The 17969-nt window shown below is 42.3% G+C and overlaps 1 protein-coding gene across 5 annotated transcripts in view; it reads right to left on the bottom strand.

Moving 5' to 3' along the window:
* Nucleotides 1-17969, bottom strand: part of hspa12a (heat shock protein 12A) — a 57508-nt gene that overhangs the window by 25752 nt on the left and 13787 nt on the right. For 4 of the 5 annotated variants that reach the window (XM_084021638.1, XM_084021641.1, XM_084021639.1 and 1 more), the window contains exons 2-5: nucleotides 8798-8874; nucleotides 7802-7929; nucleotides 4553-4739; nucleotides 2119-2223 (exon numbers count right to left, since the gene is read on the bottom strand). In XM_084021638.1, coding sequence (XP_083877764.1) covers nucleotides 2119-2223; nucleotides 4553-4739; nucleotides 7802-7929; nucleotides 8798-8874 — 497 coding nt within the window. The remainder of the gene's footprint in view (nucleotides 1-2118; nucleotides 2224-4552; nucleotides 4740-7801; nucleotides 7930-8797; nucleotides 8875-17969) is intronic. The other variant, XM_084021640.1, reaches the window with a different exon arrangement.

The raw sequence follows: 17969 nt of genomic DNA, 5'->3' as shown, positions 1-17969 counted from the left end.
CACAATAACACACATTCACAATAACACACATTCACAATAACACATTCACAATAACACATTCACAATAAAAAACATTCACAATAACACATTCACAATAACACATTCACAATAAAAAACATTCACAATAACACACATTCACAATAACACACATTCACAATAACACATTCACAATAAGACACATTCACAATAACACATTCACAATAAAACACATTCACAATAACACATTCACAATAACACATTCACAATAACACACATTCACAATAACACATTCACAATAACACATTCACAATAACACATTCACAATAAGACACATTCACAATAACACATTCACAATAACACATTCACAATAAAAAACATTCACAATAACACATTCACAATAACACATTCACAATAAAAAACATTCACAATAACACACATTCACAATAACACATTCACAATAAGACACATTCACAATAACACATTCACAATAACACATTCACAATAACACATTCACAATAAGACACATTCACAATAACACATTCACAATAACACATTCACAATAAAACACATTCACAATAACACATTCACAATAACACATTCACAATAACACACATTCACAATAACACATTCACAATAAAAAACATTCACAATAACACATTCACAATAAAAAACATTCACAATAAAAAACATTCACAATAACAGATTCACAAAAACACAACAACACAATGAAACACATTTAGATTTTAGAAATGCTGACCCCATACCACCCTGTTTGCCTTAGATCCTCAAGTGGAGCCTTCTTACTGTTCCAAAGTTGAGTCTCAAAACCAGAGGTGATCGTGCCTTCTCCACCAGGATCCCTTATCCACCAGGATCCCTTATCCACCAGGACCCTTTCTCCACCAGGACCCCTTATCCACCAGGACCCCTTATCCACCAGGACCCTTTCTCCACCAGGACCCCTTATCCACCAGGACCCCTTCTCCACCAGGATCCCTCCTCCACCAGGACCCCTTGTCCACCAGAACCCCTCGACTTTGGAACCACCTGCCCGAGGAGCTTCAGCTTGCTGAATCAGTGACTTCTTTAAAATCACTTCTTAAAACACACTTTTATAGACTTGCTTTTATGTGATGTCGCCCGTTTTACCTTTTTATTTATTTTATTTTAGTGTCTTTTTACCTTATATCTGCTGATGTGTTTGTTGTATTTGTATACCTGCCTGACCATATTTAAATTCTGCTGTGAAAAGCACTTTGTAAACTGTTGTTTTTAAAGGTGCTATATAAATAAAGTTATTATTATTATTTTTATTATTATATTATAACATGCCACATCAGTGGCGACTTAAGTTATGATAAGATATACAATACCCTGCCTTAATATCTGGATCCCACTACTGCAACGATCCTACGACAGGACAAGTCATGGAATAATAGATGACAGAACATGAAACGTAAACTCACCTTTCCTAATAATTCAATAATTGGATGAATTACAGGAGACGCTTGGACAGATTCAGAAAAGATGATGAGTCTATTTTGAGAACATGTGGTCGGTAAATAGAGCTGCATTGTTCTTGGTGTTATTGAGTTCTGCTGATAGACACCAGCGGGCGGGTCCTGCTTTAATATTCTTTCAGCATCCTTTGTTGACTCCATCCTTCTCGTTAGCTCTGCTCGCTGAATCCTGGACCTGGACTATGTTTTTGGTACCTAAAGTACCGCTGCTAATACATCGAGGTATCAGACCGTTTTCAACAGCAGGGTGTCGCGATAGTTTTACATCATTTTATCGGGCAACACTCAGTAAGTAGAGTGCTGTGACACGCTGACCTACGTTACTCACTGTCTGTCTGAACCACATGACCACACCTCAAATGTAACCACTGCAGAAAGCTGCACTCCGACGCTGCCTGCTGTGTTTTTTTATGCATTATCTTCCCCTGTGGTGTTCATCATGTCACACAGCACCACCTGCACTCGTCACCGTTTCAACACTAGCACTTTAAAAAGAAGGATTTGGAACAAAGTGAGCATCAGCTTCAGCCCAAATTCTGCAGAGCGTAGATATAAACTGATCAAAATAAAGAATGCATTGTGTGTGTAATTCAACAGAGTGCTGATAGAGGTGTGGTACCTTTAGTGCTTGCTCCTTAAAGAAAGCCAACGCGTATGCAAAGATATCCAGAGCTTTCACTCGCTTCCCATTCGCTGCGTGGAGGTCCGTGTCGATGGACAGGTTCTGTTTGTGGGTGGAAGACGTTAACGTTAGAGCCCACATACAAGAGGTCATGAGGTCATGTGAGGATATGACATACTGCTGATGTGACACATTACGCTGGATAGATTCTTTTTGTCCCGTTGACTTTAGTCAGCCAGTTGGGCGTCTCAACAGCCAGACTGTCATAAAATATTCATGGTCACCAGAGGATGGTTCTTAATGGTCTTGGTGATATTTCATTTATCATTACAAAGCCCATGAAAATACCTGCCTGTGGCTCTTAGCTCCAAACCCTCTGTTTTCTACTTAAGTCATTTCCTCAATCAGCTGATGACTGCAGTTTCACAACGATCCTCAGAAAGTGCATTGCTGGGGACTATCTACTAACATGCACACCTTCAACCACTTCAGACTGACATGTCAGTACTAGCTGATGCATACTCATTTTTAACATGTTTTGTGTTCATCAGATCATCCTCACTTTCTGTCTGTAACAAATCAAACTACAACATGATGCCGTGTTACGTTTTAACATTCAACGCTGTGTCTTCTTGATTCAAACAGCAGAGTTACAGTAAACTACACAGAGCAGTTGCACAGTTTGAAGATATATTAAAGAAGAAGAAGAAGAAGAAGAAGAAGAAGAAGAAGAAGAAGAAGAAGAAGAAGAAGAAGAAGAAGAAGAAGAAGAAGAATTTGAAAAGCTAATAGTGCTGGTCCACCTTAAAAGACAGCCCACCTTAAGTGTTCCTGAGCCGGAGCAGCTAGTTGTTGCTAACTTCAGGGCTAACTCACTTCACGTTAATTAACAGCTGTCTGGCCGAAGGACAGAGACTTAGCTTGAGTCTGGTAGCATGTATTCACAGACAAATAAACGGTACCCACAATGCTGCTGGTAAATGATGATTTCACATGTTTGTTGACGTTAATGTCACGTTGACTTGGATCGGTGTGGTTGTATCAGAATTGCTTTACAAGTACAAGTACAAGTACATGAGCAGACTATTGGACCCACTGGAGAATTTGCACACTTACATGCTGAACAGACACCCTTATACCTTCCAAGTCTTATGTTAGCACTTGTGTTGACATTACTACTGTTCATACTATTGCTTCTGTTAATACTACCACGACTGTTAATGCTACTACTACTATACTATACTACTACCAGTGTTGGGAGTAACGCGTTACAAAAGTGATGCATTACTGTAATGCATTACGTTTTGCTGTAACGCGGTAATGTAAGGCATTACAAAAAAAAAAATGGAAATATTTTACTCGGTACAAATCTCAGCAACGCGCGTTACAATGCATTTTAAACCCGAAATCAATTGACTCTACATTCGCGATTGCGAGATGGGCATACGCTCCAATTTTGGAAAAGTGTGAAAGCCGGCCGTGTAACTCTACACTATGTTAATTAATCCCTGTTGTTAGCAGGCTCCATGAGCTGGACACCGACTCACGGCGCGGGTCAGAGTGCAGCCGACCCGGCACACCTAGGATCAACAGCTGAGGGGCGGCCGCGAGGAGGCTGAGGCTCCGATTCTCCCCGTCGGTTTTGAACCGCTTTTATGTCCGCGTCATAACGCTTTTGGTCGAATAAAAAAGACGAACGGCAAATCTGGAATGAAAAATGGCACTGTTATTTCATCCCCGAATCCCATTCATGAACACAATATCTAATATCAGTTAACGAGTCATTTTGCGTTTTTAAAACGAATAACGGGATAAGAGAATGCAAAAGTAATGTAAAAGTAGTGTAATGCCTTACAATTCAAAGACAGTAATATTGTAATGTAACTAATTACTTTGAAATGACAGTAACAAGTGATGAATAATGCATTACGCTTTTGAAGTAACTTGCCCAACACTGACTACTACCAACACCAAATGCAGCTGGGACCCAAGATCCTGGTCTGGTCGAGATTTCTGAAAATGTATTAAATCTTGAGCGTGTTCAAGTCCTGCTCAAGTGTCCTGAGATGACTTCTGTCGTGATACGACACTATAAATAAATAAAGTAATTTAATATAATTGGAAATGCATGATTCTTTGTAGCATGTGATGCATTCATGTTCACCCCCCAGGGACAAATAAAGTATCCATCCATCTATTAAAACACCACAGAGGACACAGAGTTATACTGCTGATGGTTATCACCACCCAGACCATTTACTATTTCCTGCACAGAGTTATGGGCAGTAAAGGACTGGCAGCAGTAAAGGACTGGCAGCAGTGTGCTGCAGTATCAGCTCAGGCAGATGAGGATGGGGATTCTTGCTACTTGGCTTCGTAACAAGAGGAGTAACCTGCTTGTGTGTGTGTCACAGTGTCTTTGTGTCCTTACTGCAGTGGTGTGGAGCTTCATTTTGAATTTTTCCAGGTAGAGCCATTGTTTGGACTCGCTGGGGTCCAGGTCATGGTAGAAGTCACGTGCCGCGTAGCCAAAACTGTGGAACTTCCTGTCTGGAGTCAGCAGGATCGTGGTAGGAGTCTTCTGATTGGACACGCCCGGGTCCCCGCCCTCCCAACGCCTGGGAGGAAGTCACTTATCAATACATATTCCATACATTCTCTATTTCTGATTATGTACATAAAACAAATATGGACTTTTGGACTTTTTCTGAAACATATTGAATATGTCATCTGTAAAATCATTTTGCACACAAAACCTCTGTTTAACCACTCTTTGACATTCCATCATGTGCACAAGGGGTAAAGCGCTTTGGAGAAAGGCGCTATATAAATGAGGCCATTTACCATTTTACATGCAGTTCTGATCCATCCAGCTATACGCACAGAGAAAGGTGGGAGGATCAAACCAGCCATTACATTCTGTACAAGTTAACATGAACTTCTTTTGTAGGTTAATTGAGCTACCAGAGTATTTCTGGACTAAGAAGGTCAGCTATTATTAGTGTTGTCTCTGTGGGAGAGATGCATGATGGGATTATGGAGGCCATCGCAATAAGAGCGCCTGATGTGAAATGGAACGGGGATCACACATTTGTTGGCCCCCTCGCCCCTGGAATGAATCTAGCCAATCCCCATATTATTTATTATTCATTTTAAGAATAAAAAAAAGGTTTCATCTCAAACATACTGTGGGAGTGGACGTAGTTATTGTAAGATCACCCACTGGTTTGTGGACTACGGTTTTGAAGCCTTTAATTCTGCATTTTCGCAGACATAACCCGCGACCAGATTCTTTGCAGAGCTATTTAGATTTTTTTGTGAACACAAATTTTCTGAAATGTTTAAGGACATTTCTGTGTTGAAATAGACGCTTATATTTACTCTGTTTAATATGTGAAATCTGATTAAAACCATATGCCTTGGTCTACGTATTTGTGCAATATTCTCATGCTTAATTTTCAGCTGCAGCCACTTTCTTTTTGTGTGATTACACCTTTATGAAAATGTTTTTTCTACATACAGCTACTTCGTGAACCACGGGAGTTAAACCGCTGTCTTCTGAACTGTAGTCTGCGTTGCTAACCGTTACACCACAGTATCACACTATGAACGTGAAAATAACTTTAGATCAATGGGCTGTTTCATTCATGCATTAGATCGGGCAGTAAATGTCTGCCACGCCAACCATCTCTACTTTGATGCAGTTACGTTGGTCTACTTTCTCAGGATGACCTCGTTTTCTACATAAACACCTGAGTTTACCTACTCAGAGTTGATTGAACAAATTCAGAACTGCTGTTCTGGAACCCAAAACTCAGAGTTGCCCATCTCGGAGTTGGTCAACTCAGAGTTGCCATCCATTCTGAGTTGACCAACCCTGAGATGGAAAGTCTGAGTTTCGTAGTTCATTTAACTCAGATAACTCATCAATGGAGCTCCGATACTACATCACTTGTTGTTCATGCCGGCTGCTTCCAGTTCAGGTCAGTGGCCCGGGTGGAGCTAGCCGCTAATATTAAGTTCAAGAGTCTCATTTCAGTGCACGTCAACCTCAATAACGAGCTGTTCTCTCGGCTCAAGGAACGTGTTTCCTCGGCTGCATCCCATTGGCCAAAAGATCTCTGGCTCTGATTGGACTTTGTAACCAGGAAGCAGTGAGATAAACACACTTGTATGAGATACTGTTTAAGGAAAATAAAGCAACACTGGGAAACACGGTAGAGGTTTATGTTAGCTAGGAGTCCGATGTGCTCGATGGACGATGTCATGCAGTGACTCTGGTCTGATCCTTTAAGTTGACTCTCTTCCTGGAAGGACAAACCCAGTGAATCCTTCTTCTCAGGGTTAACAGACTCAGTGTGTGTGTCTGCATCTGTGGAGCTGTTAGCACTCAGCACTTATTCCTGCTCCATTTGTTTCCCTCGCAGCTAATGAGCTCAGCTGATGAATGCTAATGTTCAGTCTGCAGGCCGAGGAATGTCTCATACTCCCCTCTGACGAAACTGGAAACTGAAAACCTGCAGCTTTTGTTTGGGGAAGGATGCCAGGAGAGGAGGGGCTCGTCCAAACCAAACAATCAGGGGGGTCCGGAGCCGTTTTCACTGCAAATCTAGTAGCACTCAGTGAAAATATGTGATTCACTAGTATCTGATGGCTGGAGGTAATGACCCGGTGAGGCCTGTCCTCCTTAAAGCGAATCCACAGAGAAATAGTTTGTTTTGATAGAATATAAACAAGGCTGTGATGAGAGACACTGAGCTGACCCCGAGGATCTGAGGATGAAGAGGTGGTTTCAAAGTCTTCCCCTCACAGTGGTGAACACAGAGTGGACCGACTGGGGGATTCATTTTTACTTTGAATTCAATTATTTTCAATATGACGATGTAAACTGTGTGTAGTTATTTTTCCTGTCAATGTCTAAAGGTTCCACACATTATAAACCTGGTTTTACACATAAACTAGGAAATTCCTGCAGAAAATGTATGTGAATGCAATTAATACATTATGAACTCAACATTATGAAAATGCACAGCATGAAATGTAAACTTCAATCATTCAGAAACTGTAAAATATATCAAAAATCTGAAAGTATGTTTAATAGTTCTTGTGACCCGTCTTAAGTTTAAATGGAAGAAAATGTGTAAAAAAAGCTATATTTAAACATTTTAAAAGGTATACAAGGTAGAAAAAAGTTGCATTTTATTGAAGTTACAGTCGCCGGGGTAATAACATGGCAACATGTTTGACACCAATTAACATGCAGAAAATGTTGGACTATGTGACAATGTGTATGGTTTTGTGTTGTGTATCTGACTGCTGGTTGTTTCTCTGAAATCACTCGAAGCTTAAACACGTAAAGCTTCTCCCTCCACTGAATATTAATGACCAATATGAGCTACAAGTGAAGTTCAAAAAACATCTTCAACCACAGAGAAATATAGCCATCCAGATATCTCTCTGGTGAAAAAAGATAACTTTCTCAGAACGTGTTCATGTTGGATGACCCCTCACGTTAAGGAGTTGATTTAGATCATACGTTTTCAGGGTGGATTCAAAACAAATCTGTTCTATTTTGCTTAAAAATCTATATGTTTATATTGTGTAGGCTACCTTCGTTAAAGTACATGCTGATGCAGCTCCAGAGAACCACACCGTCACCTGCATTGCAGTGCTGGCCTACCTCATTGTGTGAATGCACTCTGGCTCCTTACTGAAGGCGTAAGCATAACCGCTGGACGTGGTGCCAAAATCAATGGCTACCACCACCACGAAGGCCGGACCAGACGGGACCTGGTCTGTGTCGTTCTGCTGTACGGAGACAACACACAGTTGGACAGCGTTAGGACGTGTGAGGACGTGTGACACTTCATAAACAGTCAGAACAATGGATCCAGATCCATGACAGGGTAGCCACTGTCACACAGGATGTAAAGGAGAATACATTGAAATGGTAGCAGATTCTACATGTGCTGCAGAGCTGAAACGTAAATGCTTATGCACATAATGCAGAGTGAGGTCAGCACGACGAGCTGATTGGTGTGTCTCTGAGTTGGGCATATACAGCGAGCACAATGTAACGTGCTTGTGAATTTCACCAAGCTGGATTCACTGGATGTAGCAAGACACTTCAGCTGGTTTACCACAGCTGGATGAACCAGAAAGACTATTCAGCTGTGATTTAATATCAATAAACATATTAAAAGGATGCTGAAATAACTCCATACTGATGTTTATTCGTAAAAAGTGTGACGTCATGCTTTGTTAGGTCTGTCTGCAGGAACACAAGATAACTACTTTTAAAATGCTGGTTTTCTGAATGGAGTCTGGTTGATGGGTGCTAGGCTATGCTAACATTGCTGCTGCTCCATCAACACTCCAAATAAGGTCATCTAGACTTAAATACGGCAGAGACCTTGTTGTTTTGACCACAGACAGTCTCTGGTTTCTCCACATAGTCTGGTCTGGTCTCTGGACTAATGGGAGCTACTATCTAGACCTTCCTAAAATTCGGTGTAATTCGCCTCATCTGAGTCTATCCCGCTCTATGAATCTATGTCTTTGCATTGACTTTGTATACAAATAGGAATGAAACATCTGCTTGACACTTGGTGTGAGCACAGCATGAGAAGGCATCCCAGGCTCAGAGTACGAGCAGGCAAGAAGAGAAGAGACTCACCTGAGTATGTGAAGGAGACAGGGGGGTGATTCCAGGGTCTCCCATGCTCTTTGCTGGAGAAGGGTTAGCCATCGCATCTGTGGAGGAAGACACAGTCACACACCTTTAACTTTTGATCTCCCATCATTCATGTATTTACATGCTTGGCCTACTGATACTGTGCTACCTACTGGGCCAAGTACAAGCCAATATTCCCTCCAGGCGTCTCTGAGATATCGTATTCATGAGAATGGAAACCCCAAAAACCCAGACACGGTTGTAGCCGGCACCGAGGTGTAATAAAGTTTCTAATGTTGTCATATTTCCCAAACTGTGACTTTGATACCTGCCTAAATATCTTCATACCGATACTAACATAACAATACCAAGACAAAAAACTAAAATGGCAGGACAAATGATTGAATAATAGATGACAGAAAGTGGAACTAAATTTGTTTTCCTATTAATGAATCATTTTAATGTATTCATTAAAATGTACATGGAATGCAGTAATCTGATGTCCCCTATACTTGAGTTTATGTCATGTCTTTGATTCATATTTGCAACCAGATATCACATGAAACAGCGTTTAATAGGACTTTTTTTGTCAAACAGCACGGTTCAAGTGAGGAGTGGTACTGCAGCAGGGAGCCAGAGAGGCTTCCAGAACAGAAAGACACTGAATATCTATATTAATATAAATATATACATTCAGATAAATTATATGAAAAATGGCATACGTCTTTTGATAAAAAAAAAAGACAAAACGGTCAGAGAGGGGTCGAGAATAACATCTTGGTCCCTTAGCTCAGGGGTTCCCAAACGTTTCAGCCCGCGACCCCCAAAATAACAGTGCCAGAGACTGGAGACCCCCAATATCCCTGGAGGTGACTGAAACACGCCACTAATAGGCGTATCCAAACACGGGCATAACAACAATACAAAGGAACAGAACCCTGACAACCATGATATGATTTTACATAAACAGTTTACTATCAGATAAAAGCAGAATATCTCAGTCAGTCATCTCCATGGAACTTAGGAGTGAACATTGTTGCTGTCATGTGCAAACTTCATTTTGACACAATACTTTCATTTCCATGTTAGCAGCAGAACATCTCAGTCAAAGTCATGAAAATCATTTCACGACCCCCCCATTGGCATCTCGCGACCCCCGACCCCCACTTTGGAACCCCTGCCATTGATTTTTCAGTTGCATAGCCCTGCTACACTTTGTGGTATTTGTGTGCCAAAGTTCAGTCTTGACCTTGGGAATGATCATTTGATAAAATTTCTCAATGTCCATCTCTTAGCTTTTATTATTGGATGGAGTTTGCTCAGCTGTCAGGTAGAAGAGTCCGAATGAACACCAGAAGAAGAGCACCAGAACAAAATCAGTCTCTGCCTCCAGCGGGGGGGGTCAGAAACCTGAAGGGAGGAAATACGATTCTCCATTCAAACAGCACACGAGGTCTGTCGCACCTGTCTGTAAAACACAATGACATTTCAATTGAATTGGAGACCGTCTCCCCATTTGCTGCCATCATTTTCATTAGTCCGGCTTAATAGCCTTCACAGAAAGTGTTCTTTGAACGCACACAATAATAATCCTCCCTCAACGTATCGTAAGTGTCTGGCAGGATCATCTCACGACGGGGCGTCATGTTATCCATCCTACTTTTCCGCCTCGCTCACCCTTTTTCTGTGCCACCCCTACGGAGCGGATGAATGGTCTGAAGACCCATAATACACTTTGCCATGCAATTACGGTGCAGAATTACAGACCACCTGTGGCTAGACTACACCTCGGGGCCCTCCAGCCCGTCTCTCCACTCACTCTCAAAGCCACCTTCACAACCTTCACTTTTATTCCCAACTGCTGCCAGTGAAATCAAAAGTCTACTTAAAGAAGTAAAGTGATTGTGTGTATCTTCTCATAATTAATACCAAATGCATCACAGACAATTGGCCAAGGCTTCCTTTGTTACTCTACTTGTTTACCTCGGCATTCACAAACGCCGGCTGTTTACTGTTTACTTTTTCTGGGAGATTCTTTCAATTCATCTTTGAAGTCAATACAAAACCTGCGGAGCGATGAAGTCATACCGATCAATAGTTTGCAGTCACTCGTGTAAAGCATTTAGGAGAATTGGGTGTAGTCGTCGTGACGTCGCCATCTTGGAATTTCGCCTTCGTCATCTTGTTTTGTTGGAACCAGGAGGAACACAAGAGTGTGGAGCAGAGTACTGCTGTACGACGAAAACACTGGTCACATACGTGTTTTAAGGTTTTATGCAGAGTTTTCTTTTGTGGGGAATCAGACATGTTAATGACGGCGCTCGACATTCCATCCAAACAAGTTTCCTCCCGACACTATTTTGCTGCCGAACCACAGCGGCTTCCTTAGCACCGCCCACGACCATTGTGATTGGTTGAAAGAAATACAAACTAGCCAGAGCATTTGATTCCCCGATCCTGGAGATGTGATATACTGTATACAGTATATCACATCTCCAAGCTATAGCCAGACCCTTCTACTGTGGAGAACCAGTACCTTCTACTTTGGAGAACCAGACCCTTCTACTGTGGAGAACCAGACCCTTCTACTGTGGAGATGCCAGACCCTTCTACTGTGGAGAACCAGTACCTTCTACTTTGGAGAACCAGACCCTTCTACTGTGGAGAACCAGACCCTTCTACTGTGGAGAACCAGACCCTTCTACTGTGGAGAACCAGACCCTTCTACTGTGGAGACAGGGCTGGCAAAGTTAGACTAACCACTAACATACCCGGCTTTAAGTCTGGTTTACTGTAAAGTAATTTGCAATTGCAACTCCAAGCCAGGCCTAAGCATCAAGGAGCCATAGCGATACATCCACGTAAACATTGACGCATGCTACCGCTAGCGTAAGGGGCATCGTCTCCATCTTTGTCCAAGTAGGCGATGAGAGACGGAGCTCATTAGCATTTAAAGGTGCAGGCACAGAACCAGCCTGTTCTCAGCAGAGCTCATTTGAGCAACTTTTCGACAGCTGAAATTCAGGACCAGGATGGGTTTGGGGCAATGCATATCAAAAACAGTGTTGTTGTACCTCTGACAACTGTGTGAAATTGATAAAAATCAGTATAATATGGGACCTTTAATACAGTGATGGATTATGAACTACTGTCCCCCTGGGCATAGATGCATAAAGACCCCACTCCCCACCCTATTTGTGCAAAAATGGGTGCAAATGGGGGAGGGGAGTCGTGGTGTGCCCTCCCCCCGAAAATTCTGAATTTGGTAGATGTGATTTCCTGTATTCTGGTGCATTTTGAGGATGGCCAGCTGGAGAATGGCAATACCTAAATTTGGTCAGATTCGTAAAATCTCCACACACAACTGGGGGAGCAGCCTTATTCAAGGCAACTTATTCACCAACTGAATCCAAAGTTCAACAGGTCATGTTCACAGAAATCACCAGGCTGTATAACACAATAAAACAAACCACCAGAGAATGTGAAAATAGTCGTCATATATAAACCCTACAGTTATGTGACTGTGTTGTTTTGCACTGTCAGCTAACTTTTAAAAAGTGCTGTTACTGATGTTGTTCGTGTTCTTCTAATCTTTATTTTTAAGAAATTCTGCCTCTTCATTTTTTGTCATTTTTCTCCATTGTATTAAAAATGCTATCAAGTATTTTCGTGTGTTGTATCGAGTTTGAAATTCTCATATTGTGACAACCCTACTACAGTTTATAGAAAACAGAAGTGCGTAACTTCTACTCAACAGATATTAAATGGAGACGTCCGGGGTCCTGGGCTGAAGTAGAAATGCAGCATTGAAATCAAACAGGACATGTTGTATTCGTCTGAAAGTCGGCTGAACTCCAGTTGACATTGCAGCTCTGACTGCGCAGCTGAAAAAGATGTCAAGACTTTCCTCTCAGCAGGAGCAGTGACTTCCTGTTGGCCTCGCATTCCATCTCTTCCTCAGACGGCTGCTACGAAGAGGCCCGAGGCCTGAGAGCACGTCAGGAAAACGATCAGACACTTGACTAAGAAAATCAATTAGTCTAAGCACGACTGAAAACAGCTGCCTTGGCGTTTTAAAAGGGTCACGCCAATAAAGGAGAATTTCCTGGTGACATTGTTGCATCTGTTGGACTGAGGTCACTTTCACCAAGGCTCTGCCTGATGAAAAGAGCAGCTAATCCAATACGTGCTTTTAGCCTGCACTCAAGGGAGGAAGCATGTCACCGGCAACCCTCAGTAACCATGACCCAGACAGCAGTGAAATACAAAGCATTGTACACTTCAGAACTGGTGAAAGAAAGCCAAGTCTACGCCTCTCGGCCGACTCCATGTTTCCATTCACATGTACACGTTCAACACCATTTACAGGATATCCTCCAAAATATACGCCCACATCATGTTGTGTATAGACCAATATTGATTTAAAATAATATAGCTAATACAGCTTGGCAAAACATTTATAGCGTTTCCTGTATCTACTTCACAATAAAAGCCCTACTTTTGGTCATTTAGCTTTTTCTTGTCTGTAGAATTTCACTATTTATGTAATGTAAAAATAGCAGGTTTCCACATCCAGGTCAAAGTTCAGTCATATGCCCCCCTATGTGGTAGAGTTGGCACCTCACGTACCGAGGCTTAGGTGACCTCACCGCAGCGGCCCGGGGTTTGAATCAGCCCGGTGGCCCTTTCTGCAATGCTGTCCCCATCTGTCTGCCCCCCCCCCCCCCCCCCCCCCCCCCACACACACACACACACACACACTCTCTCTCTATAAATAAAAGGCCAAAACGGCCCAATAAATAAATAAATAATATTTTATAAATAAAAGTTGGACTGGTTACCTGTCCAGGGTGAACCCTGCCTTCACCCAATGACAGCTGGGATCGGCTCCAGCGCCCCTGTGACCCTGAATACAGGATAAGCGGTAGACAATGGATGGATGGATGGATGGATAAATAAAAGTAAAAAGTTCAGTCATAGGGAGTGTGAATCACCAGAAGCTCCACAATACCATATAATCACCATTAAGTCACTAGCCATGATATGATGTCATCACCATACTTGAGTCGCTGTAGTCACTATGGCTACATTCCTGCAAATGTATACATATTTGCATCAAAATAAAACTCTTCCTTACCAGGAATGCAACGTTATGAAATGTTCATGTCACCATTATACCGGACCAAATCATTGCGATCCACATTATTATCCTTAAAATGGCACTAAAACATGCTGGTATCACTTTCTTTTTCTCCTGAATATCCTCTTTAGTGAAAACAATAAAATGTCCTTAATAAGATGACCATAATTCAGAAGGTTTTCCTGCAAAGAAATGACAGATACATACATCTAAAATAATTTATCACTTCCTCATCATGACATTGATCTAGACTGCTTTCAAGCCACTCATTGACAATATGTTTGTCCTGATAGTGGTAATTCACCACGATCGCGATCGTCCCATCCCTAGTGCTGACTCGCTTGTGATTGTGCAGCCCTAGGGCCTGTCCACACGAAAACGTTTTAAGTGCATAAACGCAGAAGTCTTGTGCGTTTCGCCCTGCCGTCCATACGGATCCGGCGTTTCCGCGGCGTGAAAACGCACTTTTTTGAAACCAGCTCTCAGGGTGGAAAAGAAAAAAACGGCACCCCTCCGTTTCGTGATCGTTTTCGTGTGGACGGCGAAAACGAAAACGCTGACGTCATCGCCCCGCTCCTCGACCCTCGAGCCTGACTTCTTCCCCCGCGACGTCTCGCAACAACAACAACAACGGCGGCCTCCGTGCTCGTAGCAGATATTCTGCTCGTCTGTACGACGGCGTATCAGGGCCGCTGTATGAAAAAAAACGGAGCTGAGAGAGGGGGGCAATATTCCGGGAAAAAGTCAGAGATATGCTACTTTATTACGATGCTAACAATCGACCGCTAGCTAACTTCCCATGAATGTAGGCATTTATTTGTCTAATTAATCCATCCCAACGTGTGACAACGCCTCGTCAAGGTCCTTAGGGTGACGGCTGTTGGTGCTTATTGTTGGTTTTATTTATACGGGCCAAATTGTCATCTTATGGGTGTTTATTGATCGGGTGGTCGGGCGGAGATTAGCCGTAACGCTCACGTGTTGCCATAGCAACGGCAAACATCCGATCAAGCTCCGTCTCTTCTTCTGCATTTTTGTAGCAGAAACAGCGCCGCATAAGGGCCTGGAATGTGTACTACAGCGCGCTGAGTTGTTTTCAGTGGATTCGTGTGGACGCAGATTTTCTTGAAACGACGCCAAGGCAAAACAGAGAAAAAAAGTTTGTTTTGCTTCGTGTGTACGGGGCCCTAGTGAACACTCCTGATCGTTCCTGCTTGTGTCGTCATCCTTCTCATAGGACGACAGCAGTCAGTGATTCCTTGATTGGACAATCAGTCAGTGCCAATCACTGCACTCTAACGTGAACACATTGTGTCTGTCAGTTAGGAATTCTCTTTTCATCAGTTATGTTGTCTGTGGATGAGAGAGTCTGTTTCTAGAAGTTTCCCTCCCAGCATCGTGCAGCACTGCAGTAATTCACTCATCAAACTGTGTGTGAGGATGTCTGCAGAGACAACAGAAGCCCGTGGTGTGTAAGACTGGGATGAGATAAGTAAAGCAGCGAGCGTTACCTCCAACAGCAGACGAGAGGCCTCATTACCGTCCCTGCAGCAAACAAAGCAGACTATCAAAGGACCACACTGATGAGGCCGACCAGTCAGGAGAGAATGTGCCGTTTCTTCTTCCATGTGAGCTCCCATTCATGCAGCCGGCCGCCTCCACCGCTCTGCCCGACCGACCAGTTGGCCAGTTGGCCATCGGCCCAGACACACACGCTAACACATACACAGGCGCTAACACACACACACACACACACACACACACACACACACACACACACACACAGGCACGCTAACACACACACACACACACACACACACACACACACACACACACACAGGCACGCTAACACACACACAGTCACACACACACACACACACACACACACACACTAACACACATACACACACAGTCACGCTAACACACACACACTAACACACATACACACACACACACACACACACACACTTTTTGATTTAAATGAGTAAAAGCTTGCAGACACTCAATACCTTACAGGTAATGATTTTTATGTTCAATTCTCCTTGTTGTCACGGTCTCACTGATGGAGGTGACTCTCATGGAGTAGGTTCAGCTGGGTTAGCAGCTCCGTATGGTTTAACCATGATACTCCCAGAATGATTTCTCTGGACCACAGACTGTATAGAAGAAGTGGTAGTCATGGTGACGTCGCCCCGTCGCTTTGTGGACTACACATTTGGAGCGTCCAGTTCATGCAGCAGACAATGGCGAGCGTTCTATTAGGGGTGTAACGGTTACGTCATGGGACCAAATGAAAATGTCACCATTATACTGGCCAAAATAAATGTGATTCATGATATTATCCCCATAATCATCACAATACAAAACTCAAATTAAATCTCTTAACATGGAACTTAAACAAACAGAAATCACTTTAACATTTAGTTAAGCAACACAAAGTTTTATTGCAGCATAGATATTGATGACAAATATATTAATGATAAAGACTTTTTTAGTGAACATCCTTTTAGGGAAAACAGATATGAAATAAGATGACAATGAATCATAAGGTTTTCCTGCTTAAAGGTTAATATATACATTTTAAAAAGTGTGTGTTTTGAGTCCAGTTTTTTTAAATCAGTCTCAATTTCCACTTCCACGTCTACCTGGACAGCCTTATGTGATGATATTTACGATTACCTCTTTGTTTGTTCTTTGTCGTCCCGTAAGGAAACTAAACTTTTCTTGTTAGGTCAACAGGTAGGACACTGACATAAACATGTTTTAATTCTGTAGACACAAATGCACCCACAAACACTATAACATTAGTTATTACTTTGTCCGTGTGTGTGGGGAGTAAAAGCAAACAGCTGTTTGGGTCAAAGAAAATGATGAAGCTCCTGTGTGCATGTTTGTCAGACTGATCCCAGTACAGTGATTACTGGGACTTAAAGGAAAAATGTGGTCCATGTTGGTTTAGGAGGACAACATGAACCCTCTGACTGAGGCTGATGGACACTCTCCACTGACATACATCGGGGCAGCAGGACACCAGCATCCTACACAGCCTTTAAGACCAGACACGCTGGTGTTCTGTCATCTCAGACCTTTACGGGAATCACAAGCAGATCACAGTTCGCTGCTATCTTCACACCCACAGAAGGCCGTCCACATTCCACAATGAATCAACGTTTTCTAGCCTGGATTTGAGTGAGCTGCTCATGACAATCTTGGCAGTTACTAGAGCTCAGAAGGGACCAGCAAGGAGGAGGTGGAGCAGCTCGCACATCTGTAACTGCTCTGCATCAAGCCATCCAGAGTCAGAGTTTAGAGTCCAGAGTCTAGAGTCAGAGTTTTGAGTCAGAGTTTTGAGTCAGAGTTTTGAGTCAGAGTCTAGAGTCAGAGTCTAGAGTCAGAGTTTAGAGTCAGAGTCTAGAGTCAGAGTCTAGAGTCAGAGTTTAGAGTCAGAGTCTAGAGTCAGAGTTTAGAGTCAGAGTCTAAAGTCAGAGTCTAGAGTCAGAGTTTAGAGTCAGAGTCTAGAGTCAGAGTCTAGAGTCAGAGTTTAGAGTCAGAGTCTCGAGTCAGAGTTTAGAGTCAGAGTCTAAAGTCAGAGTCTAGAGTCAGAGTCTAGAGTCAGAAACACTGCTGGGATAGTTACAAGAAGAGACAACGAAAGAGAACGTATACTGAATGAAACACAAAGTTTATAGAATGGAAAGTACAAAGAATATAACAGAAACTATTAGAAAAGAAAGTATATAGAACTGAGAATGAATAGAATACACGTGTATAGAATAGAACTGAGAGTTAATAGAATAGAAGTATATAGAATATAACTCAGAGTTAATAGAATAGAAGTGTATAGAATAGAACTGAGTTAATAGAATAGAAGTATATAGAATAGAATGAGTTAATAGAATAGAAGTGTATAGAATAGAACTGAGAGTGAATAGAAGTGTATAGAATAGAACTGAGTTAATAGAATAGAAGTATATAGAATAGAACTGAGAGTTAATAGAATAACTTCTGCAACCTTAAATAAAGGCACCAGAGATA

Source organism: Eutrigla gurnardus, assembly GCF_963514095.1.
Source record: "Eutrigla gurnardus genome assembly, chromosome: 11".
Taxonomy (NCBI): domain Eukaryota; kingdom Metazoa; phylum Chordata; class Actinopteri; order Perciformes; family Triglidae; genus Eutrigla; species Eutrigla gurnardus.
This window is presented reverse-complemented; position numbering and strand designations above follow the sequence as displayed.